General features: G+C 42.4%; 1 protein-coding gene across 1 annotated transcript in view; it reads right to left on the bottom strand.

Annotated features, from left to right (window-relative positions):
- PARP15 (poly(ADP-ribose) polymerase family member 15) overlaps nucleotides 1-13,741 on the bottom strand; it is a 32,244-nt gene extending 18,503 nt beyond the window's left edge. The window contains 7 exon segments of the mRNA XM_090286957.1: nucleotides 3,438-3,587; nucleotides 6,742-6,820; nucleotides 7,956-8,081; nucleotides 8,083-8,178; nucleotides 9,153-9,389; nucleotides 13,078-13,191; nucleotides 13,724-13,741. Coding sequence (XP_090143083.1) covers nucleotides 3,438-3,587; nucleotides 6,742-6,820; nucleotides 7,956-8,081; nucleotides 8,083-8,178; nucleotides 9,153-9,389; nucleotides 13,078-13,191; nucleotides 13,724-13,741 — 820 coding nt within the window.
- Nucleotides 13,742-26,211: the final 12,470 nt, after the last annotated feature.

Below are 26,211 nucleotides of genomic sequence, written 5' to 3'. Positions count from 1 at the left end.
CGAGGTCAAGCTGGTGCCAATGGCGGGAGCGGGGGTGCCTCCATGACACCTGGTGGATCTCTTTGCACTTGAAGAATGTGTTTGTCACGCACAGGCCGTGGTGACACAAAAGCTCAAGCAGTCGCTGACCATTCTCATTGATCTTTCCTCTCCCAAAGTTTCCGAGGCAGGTGGGCCAGGCCATGTGGTCGGCTCCTACTCTTGCGTTGAAGTCTCCAAGGAGATAAAGAGTGTTACTTCTGGGGATCTTGGATAACGCTTCGTCCAGTGCATGGTAGAACTGTTCTTTCTCTTCAGTGGTGGCGCAGAGGGTTGGGGTATACGCGCTAAGAATGCTGACTGGGCCGAAAGTTGTTGACAATCGGAGGGTAAGTAATCTCTCTGTGCCTCCTGTGGGTGGCTCTATGGAGTTAACAAGCGTGTTCTTCACAGCGAACCCAACACCGTGCTGTCTTGGTTGGTCTAGAGACTTCCCTTGCCAGTAGAAGGTGTAGTTGGTTTCTCTGATAGTTCCATTGTCGGCCAACCGGGTCTCCTGTAGAGCCGCAATGTCGATGTTTAGTCGTGCCAGTTCCCTGTCGATGACGGCGGTTTTCCTGGCACCATTGATCCACGGAAGTTCTGCAGTAAGTCCGGGACACATGGTCTTGATGTTCCAGCTAGCGAGGCGAAGAGCTGGAGGCTTCTTTCTTGTTGTTTGCTTGGAATTGCCTGGTGCGAGTGTTTTGTGGCTCACTTTTCAAGAGACGCCTCTTTGATCCCCACGCACCCAGTGGGGCAGGTGAGCCATGGCGAGACGGCACCTAATTGGCTGGGGGCTGCCCAGCTTGAGGTGGGCGGTAGCTGTCCAGTGAGGTGCGATGACCTCTCCCACCGTCAGAGGAGACCCCTGGCGCTCGTTTCCTTCGCCAATCGGATGAGCTTATAACAGGTATCTGTCTCCTCCCGTGTTGAGTCGACATCTTGCGATGACGCTGGAGTGTCCTCTCCAGTGAAGCTACAAAGCCTGGGCAGGGTGATATGGAGGGCCAGCTGTTGCCCATGCAGCAGACCCCCCCTCTCTTCGCAGCTGAAGGATCCAAGGGGAAAGACAGAGTCAATACAGCTTGGCTTCAGGTGCGCCGCAGGAGTTGCCGGTGTTGACTACAACGTCAAACCGCCTTAGGGACTCCGGCTCCGGATTTTCTGTCGGGGTTTACTCCCTTAGCCTTTCCCCTGAGGAGGTATGCCGCAAGGCAGCGGAGGTTTGGAGTCAGAGTTTCCCTTCTCCTTAGCCTTTCCCCTGAAGAGGTATGCCGCAAGGCAGCGGAGGTTTTTTGGAATCAGAGTTTTCCTTCTCTGATGTGCCCTGACTGGAAGATCGAACCAGTGACACTTAGCTCGCAGGCCGACGCTCAATCCACTGAGCCAAACCAGCCAAACTAGCTAATATGTGACTAGTTAGTTCCTCATCTGTTACACAAAGGCTGTCAAAGTACTTTTCTTACAGGGTTGTTTGAACATTAAAAGAGATAATGGATAAAAAGTGCTTAGCTCAGAATCTAGCACACAGAAAATATTGAAAAAATGTTAGTTATTTTATCATTATGAAGAGCAATTGATGTATTATCTATCTAAATATCTCTACCTATCATCTTTCTATCCACCTGTATCTCCTTGATTATGCATGTGTTATGAACTGTCTCTTTTTAAAAAACTCCTTTTTTTCAGTTTATTTGTTTTGGCCTCTAACTTTGCAATGGTGGAGGTCTTCCTCAAATTTGTCACTCTATTCATATATAAGAATGAGTTTGGAAGCTCCATGTGCAGATGGTTTGCTGACTGATAGGCTTCAGGGTAAGGTGAGCAGGCAGTGAATACTGGACTTGAGGGTTGTCAGGTTCTTCCAAGAAAAAAGCCTCCTATTTCTTGTGTGAAGGGCATAAGCCCATCTGCTGCTCTGGGAGCCCCATAGGGAAAGGGGCTGTGCACTCACTGTTCAGTACAGAGACTTCACTGAAGCTCTGTTTTCAGTCTAGTTCCCCACCCTCATCTCACCTGTTCCCAGTGTGCTCTGGTTCAGTTTCTCTAAAGAATACAGTAGTCCCTCTCTATATTGAGGTTCACTTATCGCAGCCTCACTGTATCGTGGGATTTTTAAAAATATTACATTTAATTATTTATCATGGATTTTTCGCTATATCGCGGGATTTTACGGTACTGTATACATATGTTGTTAAAGTTACGTAAGTTTAAGAGTGTAAAATAAATGTTAGGTTCCTACTTTGCAGGGGGGGTCCAGAATGTAATATTCGCAATAAGTGAGGGAATACTGTAATCCTCCCATCTCTGGCTAGGGAAGAGCAAGGAATGTTACCAGCACACAGGATGGGGGACAGTATCAAGAGGTCTACGTGCTACTGACAGAGAATTTCATCCAATTCCATGTTCATCTCTGCCTTCCCAGGTTCCTGCTGCCTCCACTTCCTGTGTTTCTAGGAGCTGCTGTTCTCTCCTGCAGGTACAAAATTGTCTCCATTCCATGTCAGGTCCTCCACTGACTAGCTGCTTCCCATGTTCTGAAAATACATTGCTATCTCTATTCACTGCTGTTTTTCCTCCACCTCTCTCTTTTTCTGTGGGTTTATACTCTTTTAATTCCTGCTTTAATAAAGTTTCAACAGGGGGCAAAGATAAATTGGTATGTTCAATTTAATATGTTTTAAATAATTAAATATTCTTTATGTCTTTTAAAATTGAATGGCTATTCTACAGATTCCCTTCTGCATAGTAAGTTCCATAATATTTTGCAATTTAGAAAATATTTTACTTCTATTTATGTTTTGTCTTGCCCTTTTAATTTAAAAATTAATGTTTTGTAATACAAAAGATATCAGCATATGTATATAAGTTATAAATAAATAGACATGTGGGGAGCGCATGCTCAAAAGTGCTATATCAATGAGGGCGGTCAAATATTTTAGGGAAAATCAAGAAAAAAAGGTTGAATTTCATTTTGGGTCAGTAAAGTGTAGAGAAGAGTTAAGGAGGTGAGATGTTGAGTACCAACCAAGTTACATTAAAAGAGAAATAAAAATAGAAGAACTTAAAGTTGATTAATTGTGGAATTTTGATAGTTCAGAGCTAACAAGGAGATGAGAGCTGACACAGACTAAGTACAATGCATGTTACACCCCACCTTTACACCACTTATACCCCATCTAATGCTTCTTTGGGAAATAGGCATTTGACAGGCAGAGAAACTCAGATTCAGAGAGGTTAAGTGATTTGTCCAAGGCCACAAAATGGTAAGTGGCATAGCTGGGATTCAAACCTAGGTCTTTCCAATTTCAGGGCCTACATATTTACTACCTCTCTGTCTACTCAGGGCAACATTAACCACAACTGCCCTTTCAAAAATTAGTTATATAATCAAGTATATTACTTAAATGAAGTACCTGATTTCAGATTAAACATCCTTGTTGTTGAGTTAACAATAACATCTGCACTTTCTTTTGTGATATCTCCAACAGCAACCTGGAAAGTAATCACACCAATTTTCATTTCATACATTGTGGACTTAGGGTTACTGACAGTCCCGAAGATACCTGAAAGGAAAGAAGATGGATGAAAGAATAGCTGGCTCCTGCAGGAAGAACAAACATGACAGGGCCCTGTTCTCTTCCCAGTCCTCCTCTTTCTTTCCCCTGGACATAAACCCAAACATTACTAGCCTGTTAAATTGTTGGATATTCTTTTTTAGGGAAATTAGAAAACAATGCTTTGTGGCAGTAGGAGTACCTAGATGTTCTCAGTTAAGTAGGGTGAGGCAGAAACATCTGATTGGACCATCTCTTTGTTTGCACAAGTTGCTGTGGTGTCAGGAGTGAAAAAGAAGGGGAAGGGTGGGAAGTGCACTCTCATTTCATGCTGATACATCTGGCAGATTCTTTTTGTCAGCTTTATTGATGTATGATTGACAAATAAAATTGTATGTATTTAAGGTGTACATTGTCAGGTTTTCACTGTGAAATGATTGCCACAATTGAGCTAATTAACACACCTGTCATTCACATACTTGCCAGGTGTGTGTGTGTGTGTGTGTGTGGTGAGAACACTTGAGATCCCCTTTCTTAGCAGATTTCAAGTATATGATACATTATTATTAATTATAGCACCCATGCTGTACATTAGGTCTCCAGAGTTTATTCATCTTATGACTGAAAATTTGTACTTCTGAGAGATTCTTTTATGACAATTTTACAAAAAGGAAAATGGTCTTAGAGTGGCTAGGTCATTTGTACAACATTAAACGACAGCCACTAACCATACAAGAGCTTTTCCTGCCCCTTCACATCCTACTGCAATAGTAATATCAAGGCTGCTCTGAGGAAATTCCCTTTAACATGTTGACATATCACTATCCATTCTACACTAAGGCTTTACAACTCAAATATGCCATTTACACTCATCCCATAAACTCTTTAGACCTCCCTTTCCACATTTATACAGTGGCAACAGAACCAACCACCTTCCCATGTGGCCATGGTATAGGTTTAAATAATATAATACATATGAAAGCAATTAGTAGGACTTCCAGTAAAGATGGAGGTGTAGGTAGACACACTTTGCCTCCTTGCACAACCACAAGAAGAATTACAACTAACCTCAAAACAAATAATACCCAAGACTGCCAGAAAATCAAACTGTATGGAAGTGTGACAACCAAGGATTTAAGAAGCCACATTCATCCAGACAGGAATGCGGAGAGGTAAGGAGACAGGGTGTAGCATGGAGAGATGAAGGTGGAGCGGGTGGTCCCACAATCACGTATGGTGGATAAAAATTGGGAGGGATACTTTGGGAGCAAATAATCTCAGCCTCAGGCCAGACCACAGAGCCCAGGGTTCTAGCGCCAGAAAAATAAAACCCCATAACTTCTGACTGCGAAAACCAGTGGGGGTTGGTGCGGCAGAATAAATTGCCAGCCTCTTAGGAGAGTCCATCTGAAGGGCCTGCACAGACTTAGGACATACACAAACACACCCACTCTGGTACTCACCATCAGGGCAACAGCTGGAAGGGTGCCGGTCACATACGGGAAGTGGGTGAAGTGACTTGAAATGGGGCAAGTACTGGGCAAACCTTCAGAAGCCAGGCAGCACCATTGTCTTTTACCCAAGCCTTCCACCCACACAGAGCCACAAAACAGTGAAGCAGGTTGTCCCACTATGGTGAATACCTAAGGCTACACCCCATACAACTTAACAGGTGCACTAACACAGGGAGTCAAAGCAGCTCTACCTAATACACAGAAACAAACACAAGAAGGCTGCCAAATTGAGGAGACAAAGAAATATGGCCCAAATGAAAGAACAGAACAAACTCCCAGAAAAGGAACTACACAAAATGGAGATAGCCAATCTATCAAATGCAGAGTTCGAAATACTGGTGATCAGGATGCTCAGAGAACTCACTGAGTACGGCAACAATGTAAAGGAAGAAATGAAGATTACACTAAGTGAAATAAATAAAAATCTACAGGGTACCAACAGTGGAGAAGATGAAGCCGGTATTCAAATCAATGATTTGGAACATAAAGAAGAAATAAACATTCAACCAGAACAGAAAGAAGAAACAAGAATTTGAAAAACTGAGGAAAGTGTAAGAAGACTCTGAGACAACTCCAAAAGTGCCAACATCCAAATCATAGGAATACCAGGAGGAGAAGAGGAAGAGCAAAAAACTGAAAACTTATTTGAAAAAATCATGATAGGAAATGTCCCTAATTTGTTGAAGAAAATGGACATACAAGTCCAGGAAGCACAGAGGTCCCAAATAAGCTAGACCCAAAAAGGACCACACCAAGACACATCATAATTAAAATGCCAAAGGTTAAAGATAAAGAGAGAATCTTAAAAGTAGCAAGAGAAAAGCAGAGTTAGCTACAAAGGAGTTCCCATAAGACTAAAAGCTGATTTCTCAAAAGAAAACTTGCAAGCAAGAAGGGACTGGCAAGAAGTATTCAAAGTGATGAAAAGCAAGGACCTACAACCTAGATTATTCTATCCAGCAAAGCTATCATTTAGAATTGAAGGGCAGATAAAGTGCTTCCCAGACAAGGTAAAGCTAAAGGAGTTCATCATCACCAAACCATTATTATATGACATGTTAAAGGGACTTACTTAATAAAAAGAAGAAGATCAAAACTATGAACAGAATGGGTGGAAAAGGTGCAGGAATTAAGAAGCATAATTGGTAAACACAAAATAGACAGGGGAATGTTAAGAATAGTATAGGAAATGGAGAAGCCAAAGAACTTATATGCATGACCTATGGACATGAACTAAGGTGCGGGAGGGATTGCTGGAGGGAAGGAGGGTACCAGGCTGAGTGGGGCAAAGGGGGAAAAATTAAGACACCTCTAATAGCATAATCAATAAAATATACTTAAAAAATAGAGTCACAAATACATTCTTATGAAAATAAAAAAAAGAAAGCAATCAATAAAGTTTAGTGTGCCGTGTACACTTTTGTTATCTTTTATTATCATATCTTGGAAATTCTGGCCTCATTACCAATGATTTGGTTCATAGCAATATGATTTATTCTTCAGGTGCCCAGACTTGGGATGCTCTAACACCTTCTCCATTACTGGTTTGTTTCTCATGGGAATTTGTCTCCTTCTATTGAACTTCAACTAACACCAAAGAGTTGCTAAGCAAAGGGAAATATTTCCTTAGCAGGACAACTTTACCAGACCTTGGGTATCTCCAGCCATGAGAATCCTGTCCTTGTTGGGATTTCCACTTGACAATCTAGTGAATTCATCTAAAAATGCCTAGATAGAAAGAAACACAGTTACTGACCATAACAATGTTCTTCAGGAATACTAACCCAATTCTCTGGAACACTGAGCATCAGACGTCAAGTAGGAACAACAGTTCTCAGTAGATTTTCTTCTTATCTCATAAACTTTTTAATTGAAGCATTGTGATTCAACCTAGGGATTTTCTCAATAAATACCAGTGTGGAAGATCACACTTCCATCTTAAATTCCTGAGAATAACTACAAACTCAGGAAACAAAATTATATTTGATACATTTTTAAGTGCTAATATTAGAAAGTTTTAGCAATTGCCCTTAAAGTGGGGTAATAATAACTTCTTCTACAACCAGTTTTGAGGCTTGTTATGTGCTAGAAAATTCAAATACATCCTCTCTTAATTCTCACAACTCTGAGAGTTATTACTGCCATGTCCTTTACACATAATAAAACTGATTCATAGAGGTTACTTCACTCAACCTTTAAATGGCAAAGCCAAGATTCAAACCTAGCTGTACCTTTCTCTTTTTTTGTGCTCTTTTCTATTGTTTGCATTTTTGTTATGAGTATGCACAATTCATATAAAATCAATAAAACTTTTTCAAGGGTGAGAAATAGATTTTCGCAAACCAGCTAAGGAGCACTTCTCAAGGAATGACACTTTACAAAGGCAGTGCTAGTGGTAAGTACTTGGTAAGTGTGCTTTGTCTGCTCACTTCTCCACTACTAAATACGGTAATGATATTTCTCGCTTTAGACCCTCATAGACTTGCATAGACTGGCTATATTCTATCCAAATAAGTAAATTCTCGAGGCTTCTCATATCTGGCTTTTTCTCAATAGATAAAGCCATAACTTAGCTTTCATTTAGTCATTGTTAAAATGTATGGAGCACTTTTATGCCATTAACTTTCTACTTCATTCTAATAATTTATTTATTATAAATTATCTTGTCTTTTGACAAACTGTCTAGGAAGGACTATATGTGTTATCAGTATTACCTCATAGTTAAGCCATGTGACAACCTCCATCAGCAACCAACACTCATGGACAAGGAAGTAGAAAGTGCTGTTATTTATAGATCTACAAAGACATCAGACTGCACTTAGTCTTGCTTATCAGAATGACTGGAAGAGATATGTAACCATACCTGTTTGCTTTCACCATCATCTAGATGTACCTGAAAGTAAACTTCTTGTAAGGTTTTCAGCCATGCACTGCTACTAAATTTCAACACCTCTGAAAGGATTAATTCAGCAAATATAGCTTTGGGAAAAACCCAAATTTCCTGTTCCAATCATGGGAAATGTAATTGATGAAAAAGATAGTTGTTCTATAGTCGTCAAACATTTCTTGATTATATTTGCCATGATCTGAAATGTACAAAACACATTTATATAAGTTAGGGCTCAAGCTGGTGTAAAACAGAAAGAGCTGTGGCTCCAGCAACTCTGATTAGACCCTCTCTGCTTTTGTTGGCTTGGGAGTCAGAAAGGGAGACCAAGAGGGAGGGAGAGGACTTTCCAGAGATATTCAAATACATGCCAGGAGGGGAGTGTCCAACAGTATGGAAATAGTTACATAAACAGTGGTATCTCATTGGAATGAAAATTTATGTTTACAAAGACTTTTAAACAACATGTGGGAATGTTCATGTTATGTTAAAAAAACAAGATTATAAATGTTTGGGAGAAAATATAAACTAAAAATAAATATGCATAAAATTGAAGGAAATACAGTAAAATGTTAATCAAAGTTATCTTTTGGTGGCCATATCATGATTTTTATTTTTGTACTTTTGTATTTTCTGCAATGTACATATATTACTTTATATTTTGAAAAAATAAGTTGGGGGTTAAACTAGGTAGAGAGATGAGAATTAAGTTATCAAAAGAAGGGCATTGATCCTTCTTCATTCTACACTACAGCTCTGGCTGCATCTCTTAGTTATACTGAAGGATGCTTACACTGATCTAATATTCAGACACTGTTGCTGGAGAATTCCAGTGATTGTTACTACTTTTAAGGGTCTATTGCTCTGAAATAACTGGTAGTTATGATGAACTCTTCATGGAAGGCAATAAAGATTTCAATAAATAGGGATAAATAAATGCTAAGGTTTCTCAAATTGGGCCAGCTAATCCTTTCTTGTGAGGACTGGTATATGCCTTGCAGGAGATTTAGCAGCATCCCTGACCTCTACCTACACGCTAACAGTAGCAGTTGTAACAAGCCAAATGTTCCCACCATGAGATAAATCCACTTTGGTTGAGAGCCACAGATCTATACCGTGCCAGATGATTACCAACATTATCAAGTGAAATGGAGAACAAAGGACTTTTTCTACCTTCAGAGAAGACCTAGATCCATTATTCCAGCCTGGAGCCACAACATGGAGCACAGCTTTGCAGTCCAGATTGCAGCCACTTGTCATGAATATGCTACCTACTTTCTCCTCTGTTTCTTGTCTGGTGGCAGTTAACTCTTTCTGGAGCATGGGACCAGCTTTCTGCAAAAGAGCCTGAGAGAGTGATCCTCCTCCAAGCTGAAGATCCACGGAAACAGTGTTGACAATGACATCAGCCTTAAGGAAAACAGCAACAATTCGTTAGAGGTTGAATCAATAAATAATTATTAAGCACCTATGACTTGCTAAGTATTGTGGGGTAATATATATAAAATATATTGTGCCTCTTACACTGATCTGTCAGCCCTACCCTCATGGAACTTACAATCTGTTTTTAGTTCTTAAGACACCATAATGAGATGAGCCACAAATTAAAAACTAAGGAAATGGCCCTGCCTGGTGTGGTTCAGTGGATTGAGTGCCCGCCTGCAAACCAAAGTGTCGCTGGTTCTATTCCCAATCAGGCACATGCCTGGGTTGCAGGCTGGGTCCCCGGTTTGGGGTGTGCAAGAAGCAACCACACATTGATGTTTCTCTCCCTCTTTCTCCCTCCCTTCCCCTCTTTCTAAAAATAAATAAATAAATAAATAATCTTAAAAAAACAATTAAGAAAATGTATTACCCACTACCACCAAGTCAACATATTATGAGTCAGAGTAGAGCTATGAAAATGACTGAAACATACCAGAGACAGAGAGAGTCAGAAAAAAACAACAGTGAGAGTGAAAGGCAGAGGATGGAAGAAAAACACAGTGGAACAGACTGAGAAGAAAACAAAGGTTGAGAGAAACTGAGGAAAAGAGGAAAAGAAAGAATTGCTTTTAGGCTGGCAGGAATTGAGAGTAACTGTTTTGACTTTATTAATATGCATAAAGGAAGAATGAACCCATCTGATAAAGGAAAGTCACTAGGGTGCAGGTAGGCAGTGTCCATTCAGGCCTGTCCAGAGGCACTATGTTCTCTCATGTCTGTACTGAGGCCATCTCTTTGTTGAGATGGGGTCATTGCCTGATCCCAATAGATATTAGATATTCAATTCACCTAATTTCATTTATTCCAATTTTGTGTTCAAATATGGAGGGAGAATGCTATGATCATGTGAATTTGAGTGTTCTGGTTCCTTGGAGAGCTCTTCCTTCTCGTAAATTAAGAGGTGTCTTATGTCTCTTGGCCACATAACAGTTCTATTTTGCACACTAAGTTAATAATCAGCATTCGTGGGTTCACCTCAATCTTATATGAGGTTAGTTAACGTAACTAATCTCTGGACCCGAGAACCTCCCTGCAAGGACAAGAGTGAGTGGGTCTTCCAAAAAAAACTAGATCCAGTCCACTTTTGCCTCACCCCCACTTGCAGTTTCACTCTCTACTTACTGATTCCTACACAGCTTGGGGAAGCAATATAAGAACACATAGAAAGTAAAAAGGCCTTAATGTTTAAATCAGTTCAAGATTTTTTTTAAAGCCTCTGTGTTAAACATACAATTATTAATTGTTAAATTGTTATAGAATTTCAAAAAAGACAGGTATCACTTAGAATGGATTGGTTAGTAACATCTTTACAAAGAGGATAAGGGAGCCCTAGCTGGTGTGGCTCAGTGGATTGAGCACCAGCCTGCAAACCGAAAGGTCGCTGGTTTGATTCCCAGTCAGGGCACATACCTGGGTTGCAGGCCAGGTCCCCAGGTGGGGGCGTGTGAGAAGCAACTGATTGATGTATCTCTCATACATTGATGTTTCTGTCCCTCTTTTTCTCCCTCCCTTCACCTCTTGCTAAAAGTAAATAAATGAAATCTTAAAAAAAAAAACAAGGGGGTAAGGGATATAACTGGGTCAGGTAGTAAGAAGGCAGTAAAGCATTCTAGGTGGGTTACAATCTAAGAAAACGCATAGAATTGGAGAAAGTCAGCCAATTTAGCTAAAGGAAAGTTTAGATAGTGAGAGACAGGGCTGGAAAGAGATTTGGGGCCAGGTGACAGAGGACTCTCAAAACCCATGTTTTTCTGGACTTTATCCTATAGGCAGTAGGGAGCACCTGATGAAACAATGGTTTTGGAATATGCATCAAACAGCAATATAGAGGGCAAATATAAGGGTGAAAGGTTAATGGCACGGAGGGATGAAAAGGATAGTGTGTGTACAAGAGACATTGTAGAAAGAGGCTTGGAAACTAACTGGATGGGGAAAGGTTGAAAGGATCCCAAAATTTATACAGCATCATCCAATGGTGAGATTAGGTACCGTGATATGAACTGACAAGAGTTTAGCAATCAGCTTAACAGACGGCGTAGTGGAAAGAACTCGGTTTCCTCTACTATAAGACAAGGGTAAGTAATACCTCTCTCAATTAGATTGTAATAGTAATTGGGTGAGGTGAAATTTAAAGTGGATAATGATAACAGCTATCATTTTCTGAGTCTTTACTATGTGCCAGGGAGGTGCTAAATGCTTTTATATGAACTATTCTATTTAAATCTCACAACAGCCCTAATATCATCAGCATCCATATTTATAGATAAGGACACTGAGGCATAAAGGGGATAGTGCCCAAGATCAATGGCTAATCAGTGGTACAGTGGTGTTTGAACCCTGTCGGTGCTGGCTTTACAGTTGGTCTGAGTAACGACTACACTATGCCGATTCCTGGGGTGATAAAGAGACTTAGTGTGCTTTTATGGCATTCACTTTTGTTCTGGTCTGATTGTAGTCACCAAACAATCATAATAGTCATCTACCGAGCTCACTATTACCAGTAGCCACGGGAATTATCTTTCTCATTGCAAATTAAATAATTACAATTCCATTTTACAAATGAGTCTCTTGAGTTTGATTAGTGTCAGATCAAGTCTGGGTAAAATGATAAGATTCAACTCCTCAACCTGCAGAGCTGGACAAAATCCTGAAGCCATGTGGCAAAGGAGTCTAAGGACTCTATTTATTCTAAAGAACGTGAAGAAAGTGGCTGGCTGCTTCCCCTCTGCCGTCTCATTAGCTGCTATTAAAGCAAATAATATTTCCAGTGGCTTATAATCCATAAGAGTCTCTAAATTTCTCAGAAGGGTTCTCTACCCATTATTCTCAAATGTGTGCCATCTGAAGGCAAATATCAAGTGTCAAAATGGTGGGGGCTATAGAATTCTGAAGAAGACTCCAAATCAATAATAATTCTCAGACCTAGCAAGCAACATATTAGAATCACCTGGAATGCTCTCAAAAGCTCCTGACACTTAGACCACACACCTGACCAATCAAAATTAGGGTCTCTAGGGGTGGGGCCTGGGCACTGGTATTTTTTAAAGTTTTGCAGGTGATTTTGAATGGCAGCCAGGATTAAGTTTCAGGGATGTCAACTATAGATGGAACACAAGGCCTGCTAACTGGTGATTCCAAGGAAAAGGAAGCACTAGGAGGCGAGGGGAGGGCAAGAGCCTAGCTGAGCATTTAGTACCTATACTGGTCAACTTTCTCCCTCCTCATTCTTTCTGTGTCTCAGAAAGTGCTCAGGCCGGAGCAACAGGGTGTGTTTGTGAAGGGTGATATTATAATGTGATACACATATGTCTTCCCCATCAATGCTAATGGAACAGGAGAAGAAAGCAGAATTGGGTTGAGGGTAGGTCAAGATAACTTATAAAAAATAAAAGAGGTGGGTTTGTACAACCTGGTTTGTGGTTACACTTGGATCTCTCCACACGAGTACAAGTAGAAGAATATAGGAGATGGTGAGTACAGTATAGCACTGCATGAACCTTGGGTGGGTTTAACTTCTCAAATTTATATGATCTTAATTGTTGACCTTAAATCACAGAACCAGTTAATAAGACCCCATTGTTACCTTGTAGATTTACTAAATAGCACCACTTACACCTAAATATGAAACATCTCCACTTATCAACATGAGGTTCAGACCTTCTTTGGTTTGGGTTGAGGCTAAAACATTTCTGTTTGAAAGACAATCTTTCCAGCTGATATGGTCTGACTGTGAAGAAAACAGTAAAAAGCATTAGCAAGTAATTCTGTCTGAAGACTTTTCTCATAGATATCCAAACAAAAAGTAACATTAGATTTCACAGACTTCTCTAACTCAACTCATAATCAATCCTAAGATTTAAAAGCAAGTAATTTATTATCACGATGTTTGAGTATTGATTGTATTTAATACCCCAACTGCCAATGAGCTCTTTTACTTATTCCCTCAAGAATCTTAGCCCAGCAGACCTGGTCCATTTCCCCTGGCTCTTGCTATTCAAGGACTACTCCGTCATATAGCCAACTGTATTTCCTGACTGACGACTTCCTGTATGTAGTGCCAAAGTCTACTTTGCTTTCAGTGTAGCAGAGGAAACAGAGAGGAAGAGCAGATAATCAAGCTGCTCTCCCTCCCTTGTCCTCAAGCCCTCATTCAATGTTTGACAGGAGCTGGTGTAAATTATCTCAGCAGCCTTGTCTCCTAGAAGGGCTCACTCTGATTTCCCCAGTGGGATTAAGTGGTAACTAATTTGCTAACACACCTTATCAGTGTCCTTCATTCTCCTATTTAAATCACTTGCACTTGAATCTGTCTCAGGTCCTCTCTGGGGGAACCCAGAACAAGACACACTTCTTAGTTCTCCACAATAATGCATTAGTAGTTTGTCTAGTAACCAGTCATATAATTTTAAAATTTAAAGAGTTAACACAGACCACCCAGTACAGAAACTTCATTATCCTCAAAGCGAAACCAGTGTGCAAAGAGATGAAGCTACTTGCTCAAAGTCAAACCACTAGTTAATGAAAGACACAATACTTTAATCTGTTCTTCACAGAAGAGGAACTGCTATTTAAGGACCCCTCAGACATATAGCCAACTGTATTTCCTGCCTGAAAACATGTCACCCCACCCCACTCTGCACCTGTGACAGACATTATTCATTGGTATCAGCACTCTTTTTCAATGAACCCAGTCTCAAAATCTTTCTCAATATAGAGCTCAGGCAACAACTATCATCTAATCAGTAGTAACCCATGAAATGAAATGTATTTCTCGTGTCTGATCTAACTCAAAAAGGACATGAATTTTCTTTGCTTAAAATAATCTTAAAAAAATTTTTTTACACTCTACTATCTGTAACAAACAGAAAAATCCAGACAGGCTGGGAATGGGCTTCTTGCGCAATCCTTTTCACTCACTCAGGCATGTCATTCTTCACTCCACTCTCCTTCAATGGTGAAAGCATTATCAATTATCTCCCACACTCAAAACTCCTTGGGTATAGACTCTTTCAAAGCACTGATGTGAAGACTAGAAAACCTTCCCTTCCCAAAGAACCAGCCACGTTCTCTGTCACAATGTTTTTGTTGGTCCTTAGTTTTATTACAGTTCTTTTCACATCCTCCAAACAACCTATTGTTGTGACCATCTCCCTGAACGTATCGATCAAAATCCTATCATCCTCTCTGCTCTTTTTTATGTCCTCCCATACCGCTGGCTTCACATTTAATTTGGTGCCTTGATATTTAGACATGATGTAAGGAAGTTTTTTAGAAACATCTCCTTTCCAGGTCTTGATGACATTGACCTTTGTTCTTCCTTGAGTGAACTGGGTAGCTGCAGACCTGAGTGTTACCTCCAGTCCCTTACAGCTGACTTGGGGCCATGATACCTCTCAGTGGCCCCTTTGCTTTTATAAGTTATCATTCCAATCTGCAGATGCTTTCTCTGCAAGATTCTTCCATATGAGAGGATGGAGGGCCACCAAAAATGGTGCCAGCAACTTTCTCAAGGACTTCTCCCTTCCATGCAAGGCTGTGTCCAAAGACACATAATAGGGCCTTTTATTAAAAACAAGCTTGTTGGACAAGTAGGTGTCCTCCACTAAAAAATGAGATAATAACGGGTAGATATCTTTCAGACAAAATATTTGTTACAAGAAGAAATCCTGATACTAATGAGACCCTGAAATACAGTGTCTACTACTTAAAATGGTACGGCTGTCAAGCAGCTCGCTGAAAGATGAGACATGCATGAATGCAAAGGAGCTAATCCTCACCTAATAAAATAGATCTATTCCATTCATGGTTACTTAGCAGTGAAGTTTTATAAAATTAACCTGATTTTCCCATTGACATTCATTATAATATTGCAGAGGTAATTTTTTCCCCTGAAAATATCTGGCTCTTAGAGATTCAATAATTACAAACAATAATGCACGAGCAATTCAAAATAGCCTTACAGAATTAAACAAATATTATTTGTAAAAGACATTATAAAATGCAACCAACAGGGAGGCTTGTGAAAGGTCTTTTGAAAATTCATCTATTTCATCCACTTCACTTTTCTGAAAAGTGTTACTTTTGTACTGAGGTCTTCCAATTCAGCAATTTTTAGAGAGAAAAACACTTCAGGTGTTAGTTTTATATCTGATTTGAGATTTGAAATGCTCTGGTTTTTATATTACTTGCTGATGTTTTAAATATGTTGGAAAAAATAGATTTCATTGCCTTATTTTTAGAAATATTATAGTTAAACATTATACTTTGTAAAGTCTGACTTACCAAATCAAAGGAAAACAAAAGTAACAAACATGACAGTAAATGATGGTGTCCAACCATTGAAATAAATTAGTAATGCTCCAACTTGTTACTGATAAGAAAGAAATTTCTGTTACTGCATAATGAAAGGGCAATCTACAGAGATAACCAAAGTACAAAGATGCTCTGTAAGGAGTCTAGCCCTGACATTAATATATAAACTACCCCCTTGCCATTAAAATACATAACAAAATCTCTTTGCAACAGATGACTAAACAGGTCAGTGGAATAAAGTTCCAGAAACAGCCAAATGACATCGAAAAATGTAATATATGACAATGATTGTATCTCAAGTTACTGAGGCAGTGGTAATCTTTTTAATAAATCTAACTAATGAAACAAAATGAAGATCTATATATAGGGATTTAAATGGATTCACCTAATTGAGTGTTGCTACAATTGGATACTCATTCAGAAAAAAAGGTTAAATTAGACCCATTCCTTAGACCATACACACAAAAAAATTCCAAATGTACCAGAGATCTAAATATAAAATATATATAAAGCATGGGTATTAATAACCAGGGTATAGGGAAAACTTTAAATATATGACTAGCCCTGGCTGGCGTGGCTCAGTGGATTGAGTGCCAGCCTGTGAACCAAAGGGTTATGGTTTTGTTTCCCAGTCAGGGCACATGCCTGAGAGAGGCAACCGTACATTCATGTTTCTTACCCTCTCTTTCTCCTTCCCTTACTCTCTCTCTAAAAATAAATAAATAAGTAATCTTTAAAAAAATAAAAATAAAATTATGACAAGTCCAGATGCAATAAAACAAAAGATTGGTAAATTCTACTACATTAAAAATAAAAAGTTTGCGTGGGGAAAAAAAAAAAACACCATAAGCAAGCTCAAAGACAAATGACAAACTGAAAGGAAATATTCATAATATATATCAGAGATAAAGGACCAATAGTCCTAATTCACATGGAACTTTTTAAAATTTGAAGGGGAAATACTCATTCTACAGAAAACATGCCCTGAACGCGACCCTCTTCCGGGGCAAGTCAGGGTGGTAAGTGCCTCCCTAGAAGAGAGCGTTCTTAGGGACGTGGGGGTCTCTGTGCAGCTCTGAGCTGCAAAGTGTCGCGCTTGTACGGGCGCCCTGCGGGTCAGCCCTGTCGCCACCTCCTCACCCTGCCACCCCCGGCAGCCCTCACCATCCTAGCGGAAGAACGACAGGAAGCGGCGCGGGTTTCCCCGTTCCTGCGGACCTCAGGCTCCCGGCCTCCGGATCTCCGGGCTCTGGAAGTACTCCTGGAGCTTGGGGGGCAAGTTCTTGGGGGGTGGGGGCGTCAGGGCCCCAGAGCTCCAGGACCGTCACATCAGCAGCGGGGGCAGAGCACAGCCATACTCAGCTCCGCTTCCTCCCACTGCCTGCCTGCCACCAACAGGCTGGTGCCTAGATCTTTCGCTTTCATTTTTGTGAAAACGGCTTCTGCCTTAGGTTGCGATCTTGAGGTGGCCAACAACAGCTACCTTGGATTTGACACTCTTATGGGATAGACGTTGCTGTCAAGACGAAATTCTAGGTCCAAGTCCTGGGCTCTATAGTTTATCAGTCGAGTAACCTCAATCAAAGGCATCTGTACAATGGGTATAGCCGTAACGACTTCATGGTATTACGTATTGTGAGGATTAAAGAGATAAAGTCTTTAAGAGTGTCTAGCATTTTTAAAAAAATCATTATTCTCAGGGATCTAGGCCCCTGGGTAAGGCCTTCCCTTGGGTCCTGAATTGCTGGAGTGGAGGCCACTGTAGTAGCAGGAGTTCCTGTTACCAGGGGAGCCGCTGGTTCTGCCCGCTGGGGATCTATAGCCCCTGCACTTCTATGCAGGGCAGTGCCAGAAGCCACTACTCGGCACTGACGGCAGCCCCGGCAGCCCTGGTAACCCTGATGTCCAGCATCTGGGCCAACCAGTCCCCACGCCTCTTCATGCCCCATGGCAAGCCAGTGTCGGTGGCTGCTCACCCCCTGGTGTTTGTTTGGGACATCCTGGGGCAGCTGACACCCTCTGCCCCTCTCCAGTACAGTTCAGGGCTGCAGGTACAGTACCGGACCAGGCATTGTGGGCTATTGTGCTTGCTGTCAAGGAAGCTGCGCTGGACTACCCAGCTGGTTCTTCAGCCCCAGAGATGGTGCAGTGTGTGACACAGTGGGCAGGGCAGTTCCTGAAATTCACCCCGCTGCTCACCAGCCTGGCCCCATGAGGGTCTCTTGGCTCTGCTCTGTCCCTCCCCTGCCTGCTAGAGCCCTCCTGCAGTCCTTGGGCACCTGGAGGGCTCTGTTTTAGGGACTAGGAGAGGTGGCGCTATCTTCCCCGATTCCTGCTCCTTTCAGTCATCTCAGTCTCTCACAGAGGCGTCTCTTCCCTCATCTGCAGCTTTTTTATGAACCATTTTGTATAAATTATTTTTATTGGATATTATTTTCTACTTGTCAGGGGCAGATGCCAGGCCCTCTGGGGGAGGAAGGAACTGAACTCTTCTTCCTCTCTCAGCCTGAGATGGAGGTACTTTGTCACTCACTGAACTACCATCTACCTCTGGGAGCATCACAGAATCACTGAAGGCATAGCATCAGAGGAGTGATGAGATCAGAGCTATTTTTTCAAAAGATAGTTTGCAGTGGGAGTAGGAAGAGAGATGGGGACAGAGTTTTTAGTGGGTATTTTAATCATTTTGGTGAGAGAATTATGAAAATGCCAACTGGGTAGTGAGATTTAAAGTGAAGAAGGAGCCCTGGCTGGTGTGGCTCAGTGGATTTGGTACAGAAACAGAGGAGTCCAAAAATCCCTGGAGTTTGAGGCTGGGGGATGGGGAGAAGGAAGCAGCTTTCAGACTGCCTCCACACGCCTGAGGCTGGTGGCTGGTGTCTTTCATTATGTAAAATTGCTTGGATGCTTCCAAGGCCTCAGGTGGATGGGAGGGGTCTTGAACCAGGTGATGGACATGAGGGACAAGAGGGAGAAGCAAAGTTCCACTAAGATGACATTTTAACGGACTCTTAACTGTATTATATTTTACATTGTCTTGTTTCCCCAGGAAATAAAGCTGTTTCCTTCTCTTTAAAATAAGGCATTTCAACAATATGATTTCTGCAGTTCTTTTCAATTCCTATGCCAAGCAAATAAAGCTGCAGAGTAATCTGCTGTGTCTTTTCAAAGCTCGTTGTGTGAGAAACGCTCACAATAGAACACCAGGACACAGGACTTGAGCAGCAAAGCGAGGCGTTTACTCACGAGTCTGCAGAGTCGGGCACACCGCCAGCCAGGAGCACGTGCGCAGGATGTAGACAAAGAAAACTGGTTTTATACTAATGCGATTAGCTCCCCCTCTCCGCTCCTTCTCCCATTTCTCCATTACTGGTTAATCCGGGTTCATAATCTAACGTGATTAACTACTTAACTCAGGGTGTGATTAACTAAGGGTAATCCAGTTATCAGAGAAGAAAAACTCTGACTCCAAAAAACCTCCGCTGCCTTGCGGCATACCTCTTCAGGGGAAAGGCTAAGGGAGTAAACCCCGACAGAAAATCCGGAGCCGGAGTCCCTAAGGCGGTTTGACGTTGTAGTCAACACCAGCAACTCCTGCGGCGCACCTGAAGCCAAGCTGTATTGACTCCGTCTTTCCCTTGGATTCTTCAGCTGCGAAGAGAGGGGGGGTCTGCTGCATGGGCAACAGCAGACCCTCCATATCACCCTGCCCAGGCTCTGTAGCTTCAGCTTCACTGGAGAGGACACTCCAGTGTCATCACAAGATGTCGATTCAACACGGGAGGAGACAGATACCGTGTCACTCCCGAGTCGGACTGCACAGCCATTCTCGGCGGTGCAGATAGACTCTTAAGAAGCTACACCATCGTCTCTCGAGACGGACGGCTGCCGATGGATGAATCCAGTTATAAGTCTATCCCCAACTTACTTGCAGTTATCTAGCTACATCTTCCCATTTCTCTGTTTGGTGATAACAATCTTCCTCCTTTTGATCCCAGAGATTCGTCTGAGAAGTGTGGAATGTCATTTCCTCGCCCCTTTTCCATGATTCATCTGTTAATTATCTCCTACTGGTCTGAGAGTCACTGGCTTGCTTCTTTATCCTTAACAGTTGTGAAGCGGTGGCTGGGATGATAACCCATGGCATTGCACTGGATCACATTTTAGTTGACCTCACTTCTCTCTTTCTTTGTCCTTACCTTCATTGACCTGGGCTTGCACCTCACAAACAAGTTGTTAACGTCTTGGTTTTTGCCTCAGGCTCCCTGCTTTAGAGGAGTCAGAACCCAATCAATAGAAAAGAAAATTGTGCCCAAACCCCATATGGAAATCAAAGCAAAACCAGTACTTCACCATAAGATAAATGTAAGAAAGTACCACAAAGATTTGATTTTCCTCCTGATGACTGCTTTGATGCTATCTGTGATGTTGTGGTTTATAAGAAATACATATTTGGTCTTTGTCCCAGTTTGTGGCACAGATCTGCTAAGACCTTTGGAATTTCCTGAAAACTTGGAGCAATGAACATGTTTTTATATTAATGAGGTGACTCACATTAAGGAGGTGACTAAAGATGGGGCCTGGTTGCCAGAGGAACCAACCGCGTGATTAGAGGGTTGACTTTTAGTTTCACCACCTGACCTCTGGGGACGATGTTAAAGAAACAGGGGAGTCCAAAAATCCCTGGAGTTTACGGCTGGGGGATGGGGAGAAGGAAGCAGCTTTCAGAATGCCTCCACACGCCTGAGGCTGGTGGCTGGTGTCTTTCATTATGCAAAATTGCTTGGATGCTTCCAAGGCCTCAGGTGGATGGGAGGAGTCTTGAACCCGGGGACGGTATGGAAATCAAACAGAGACTACGTGGGGTTCTGTGAATGGTCAGAACTGTTGGCAACACCCACTGCATCAGAGGACGCAGTCGGGGATATATAGGCAGCTACGAACACTTTGGGGGGGGGCGCACTCTGGGGCTGTCTCCCTTGCTGGCGGGTGTTCGCAGGGGCGCTCTGGAGAAGGAGAGGAGATTCACGTGGTTTACAGAAAGAAGACAGTTTGCAAGGAGACTGAGAATCCCTCCGGTGGTTTTGTATTGAGAGCTGAAGGGCACCACAGCACAGAAAGGACCTCCCCAATCAGATTGAATGATTGGCAGCTGCTGGTAAAGCTGAACTGTGTTTGGAAAGTAGGGAAACGGTGTTTCTGACCTTCCTAAAACTGGCTAGGTTTGGTAGGGGGAAGACAAGGATATGTGTAACTGTTAAATAAACAATTTTCTTTTCACTCAACTAAAGTATTAAGAGTTGTAATTTTGGCGGCGGGCAATCGGACCCCTAACTAAAGAGCCCGTGGGTTTGCTTTCAATTGGAGCAGCCCAGGAGTTCTGTAACAAGGAGAGAGTAACTGGAAATTAAGTTAAATCACCAGTGGCCAATAATTCAATCAACCATGCCTATGTAAGGACCTCTCCATGAAATCCGAAAAGGACGGGGTCAGATAGCTTCTGGGTTGGTGCTCAAGTGAGGGTGCTGGTGTTACAGAACCCCTGGGCTGCTCCAATTGAAAACAAACCCACGGGCTCTTTAGTTAGGGGTCCGACTGCCCGCCGCCAGAATTATAACTCTCAATACCAGTTTAGTGAAAAGAAGAAGAATTGTTTATTTACCAGTTATATAGATTTAGATTATTTGCGGATTTCTGCTGTTAAGTCTTATGTTCTTTAAAACACCCATAAACACATATCCTTGCCTCCCCCCTACCAAACCTGGCCAGTCTTAGGAAGGTCAGAAACACTGTTTCCCTACTTTCCAAACACAGTTCAGCTTTACCAGTAGCTGCCAATCACTCAGTTCTGATTGGGGAGGTCCTTTCTGTGCTGTGGGGCCCTCCAGCTCTCAATGCAGAACCGTCTGGATTCTCAGCCTCCTCGTAAACTGCCTTCTTCCTGCAAACCGCATGGTGAGAGCTTCTTCTTAAAGCAGCCTGAAGGCCCCCTCCTCCAAGCCACATGGAGGGAGTGCATGAGAGCGAGAGAGAGCTAAAATGTCCGCAGCTGCTTATATATCCCTGACTGCGCTCTGACGCAGTGGGTGTTGCAAACAGTTCTGACCATTCACATAACCTTACATAGGCTCTGTTTGCTTTTTCAGTACCATCCCCTGGTTCAAGACTCCTCCCATCCACCTGAGGTCTTGGAAGTATCCAAGCCATTTTGCATAAGAAAGACACTAGCCACCAGCCTCAGGCATGTGGAGGCATTCTGAAAGCTGCTTCCTTCTCCCCATCTCCCAAGCCCCAAACTCTGGGGATTTTGGGACTCCCCTGTTTCTGTAACACTGGCAGAGTGGCATGCTCCATGCTCTTTCCCTGAGCGTCTCTTCCATCTGGTCGGTTGTGCCTGAGTTATATCTTTTTTTTTTTTTTTTAATTCTCACCGGAGGGCACTCTCATTAATTTTTAGAGAGGGGAAGGGAGGGAAAGAGAGATGAGAGAAACATCAATTGAAAGAATAAAACAAGAGCCATTTGCTCTTGTGGTGCCATTTGCCAGGCAGGCGTATTAACCATGTTAAACATCAGTGCCATTTTTCTCTTTTGAGCGTATGTCCCAAGGATTGGAAATTACTGGAAAGCAAGAACAAAGCATGACTAACTAACCCCCACAGAATGCAGACAGAAGATAACATTGGAACAAACTGCAAAACCATCGGAAACCTCCTGTCACAATGCCCCTAATAACCCAGGGGCCACACAACAGCAACCCTCTCTACTCTTTTATAATCCAATGATAATCTAATAAAAGCTCAAAGTACCCACCCCTTAATGCTGATGTATCTCTCCACACCAAGTCCTTTTCCACTCTTGGAAAGTGAATAAAAACTTTGTTCTCTGCATTTTCTTCTCTGTGAATTCTTTCACAGCCTGTGTCACCAACTGTAACAGAGCGAGGAGGGGTTCCCAAAGTCCCCACAGCTCATGGTTTTGGGGATGGGGAAAGGAGATTACACAGTTTTTAAGGTATTTCACATATCTATGGTAACTAGATAATAGCTGTGCTGGAGCCCAGGGCAAAAGGGCAGATGATAGGCTTTAAAATACTAACCTTTTCTGAAGGGAAGCTATGCTGCCTCCAGGTAAAAGGGTGGATGACAGGCTTAAGATACTTTTCGTAACAATGACTTAGGTCAGCATTTAAAATTAGGGAGAGCCGGGAGACGCCACTGTCTGAAAGGGTGTAGACCTGACAGTCTGAAAGGGTGTAGATGGGATGGAGTTGGCTAGGAGGTCTGGTGTGTAGGAAGAGAGCCATGATGTAGCAGCGAGGCAGCTTTGTAGGAGAGCTGGTCCACCATGGGAGAGGGCCATGCGGGCAGAGTGAGGGAAGAAGAGGAGTGGCCATGAAGGAGGAGCTGTGAGCTGGAAGGGGATTCAGCCACGCTGCCTGTGGTGAAGTGGCAGCTATGTAGTGAAGCTGGTCCGTGGTGAGAAGGAAGAAGCAGCTACACAGTTTGTAGTCAGGATTTGGCCATGCAGCCTGGGCTAGTAAGAAAGCAGGCACGCTGCTGCTTTGATTGTGCCCGTTTCAAGTGACTCCAACACCAAAGACTCTGTCTGGATTCTTGGAATTCAGGACAAATGGAGAGGACACTCCCTTAGGACTTGGGCCTTTTCTGGACTTCATGATGATCCAGTGTAACACGGCACGTGTTTTCCTGGACTATTATGTGGAGACTGATGACGATGTACCCCAGATCCTGAGGAAAGAGCTGACAGATAAGAGATGGGGAACTATTGGGCTTGGTTTTGATTTATAGCCTTTTGGGGAGCAAGGGAAGTGCTGGGTCCCATGGGAGAACAGGGTTCCAAGCTGAAGTGTTCCCAGCCGCCCCCCACCCACCCCCGCCAACCAAGGTTGGAATATTGTAAATAAAGACCTGTTTCTCTCAACACTAACTGTTGGGTCATATACCAAGGTGCCACATGAATGAGCCCAGCTTTGCTCAGTAACATGACTACCCTAACATCTATGTAAGAGAGAAACATAGACCAGTTGCCTTCTGTATGTGCCCCAACTGGGACCGAACCCAGAACCTAGTCATGTGCCCTGACCTGGAATCAAACCCATGCTTTCAGTGTACAGGAGAATGCTCCAACCAATTGAGACACATGAGCCAGGGCCCTGAGTCATATCCTTCTGTAATATACAGATAACCTAGTGAGTAAACTGGTTTCCCAAATTCTGGGAGCTGCTCTAGGAAATTATCCAAGGAGGGTGTCAGGGGGACCTCAGATTTATAGTTGTTCAACAGAGGCCCAGATAACAGCCTGGGCTTATGATTGGCATCTGAAGTGGAGGGCAGTCTTGTGGGACTGAACCCTTAACCTGGGGCGTCTGATACCTTCTCCTGGTAGATAGTGTCAGAATTGAGTTGAATTGTAGGACACCCAGCTGGTGTCAGAAAATTGCTTGGATATGTGGGAGTCGGGGGAGATCCACACATTGGAATTTGGTGCAGAAGCTTACTATCTTTAGGAAAACATCAAATACCTCAATATTATTTTCAATTCTCCTTTTCTTTGGAGAGAGGGGTGCCCTGTTCGGCTGGGTAATCCAGCGTTGACGCTAGAAATGGTGAAACAAATTCTAGAAGAAGGGAGCAAGTATAGTTTGATAAGCTGCGGCATTTGCTTTCTCTAGGAGATAAGATTTGATACCTGCAGTCCACTCTTACCTTTGTAGTACTCTATGCGCTAAGGAAAAATTATATTAAGAAATGTGATTTTCACAGCTGAAAGTGACAGTAATGAAATCAAAAGTAGTTTTGTTATACACTCTATGTGTTGTAGGAAACCACCAGAATCTCAACATAAGGAAAAAGAAAAAAGGAGTGGGGAAAGAACACGGACAATCTGTTCCTAATATGGAAATAAGTTTATTTAAAGCAGATACATATGATAATACCTTCCACAGAGCAAAAGCAGCAATCCAAAGGCTCACCAACCACTAACACCATTCAGCTGCCTATGCACACACTGCATTGTAATCAAGGATCTAGACCTTAGCAGGAACCAAATTTGTGGGTTTTTTAAAGCAAATTTAGCTAAAAGCTTAGTAGATACGAAACAACTAATAATGGTAAAGATTTTAATGAATCACCAAAATTTAAATGTATCATCTGATTAAAAAAAAAAGGCCTATCACTTAGTTTAAGCTTCCTCAACTCTCCCGACAAAGGAAAAGATTCAGAGTTTTTAAGTTCTCCAAATAGAATTTCTTTGGAGGAAATTTGCTGTGAGAGAAGCCCAGGGTAACAGGAACTCTTCAGCCAGCTTGGTGGAGAAGTCCCCTTGTGGGAGGCAGTACAGCTCTAGGGTGCAGAAGCCTTGAGGCCAGACTGTCTCCATTAAATCCCAGCACTTATACTTGTTAACTATGTGACTTCTGTCAAGGTATTCTCTCTGTGCATCAGTTTTCTCAGTTATATAATGGAGATACTAGTAGTATCAATCACAGAAATATAAAGATCTTATAAAGGGAACAAAATAAGTGCACAATAAATATTAGCTATTACTCTGTGATCAAAAAAGAGTGTGTGTGTGTGTGTGTGTGTATCTTTAGGAAAAGAAAAAGACATCTCATTAGTCATTTTTTGGAGAAAGACTGTGATGTGGATAACCAGATAAGAAACAGTTTTCCAAATCAGTGGTGGGACTCCAGAAATGGCTTCTTTACTCCTGCCTCTGCTAAAGATTTAGGGAACATATATTCCTCTGCTGGGGTATGGGCCACCTAAGTCAGGCAGCAAAAATTTTTTAAGTTCCAACTGTATACCAGGCTCTGTGTCATGAAAAATAATTGCCTTATGCTATTTGTTACCAAAGGTGGCCTAATCTGTTCCTGGCCACTTTTCTGGCCAGGAAAGAGCGGAACATGTGTCTTTTAACTTTCCATAACCAAAGCCTCCACACTTTCCCCATTTAAACTAGGATTTTACTTTCAGGGTAATGGAAAGGCAAATCAACCGATCGACCAACAAAAAACTAAAGGACCACCCCAGAGGTGGTAATAAAAAGATGATCAACTGGTAGCTAGTATTTCAACTGAAGAGCACAGAAGATGATTTTAGGTCCACAATGCTCCATCTCCCTCTCCTCCCAACAATGACCCAAGAATAAGGCATAACACCTCTGCAGCAGAAATCACACAGGTCTTTGGGGCTTTTATCTTCCATAAAAAGTGAGACTCCAAGCCCTGGCTGCTGTGGCTCAATGGATTGAGCATCGGCCTGCGTGCCAAGTGTCGCTGGTTCGATTCCCAGTCAGGGCACATGACTAGGTTGCACGTCAGGTCCCCAGCTGGGGGCACGAGTGAGAGGCAACCACACAGTGAGGTTTCCCTCCCTCTCTTTCTCCTTTCCCCTCTCTCTAAAAATAAATAA

The sequence above is a fragment of the Furipterus horrens genome, unplaced genomic scaffold (genome assembly GCF_987537825.1).
Source record: "Furipterus horrens unplaced genomic scaffold, mFurHor1.1.pri manual_scaffold_1, whole genome shotgun sequence".
Taxonomy (NCBI): Eukaryota; Metazoa; Chordata; class Mammalia; order Chiroptera; family Furipteridae; genus Furipterus; species Furipterus horrens.
This window is presented reverse-complemented; position numbering and strand designations above follow the sequence as displayed.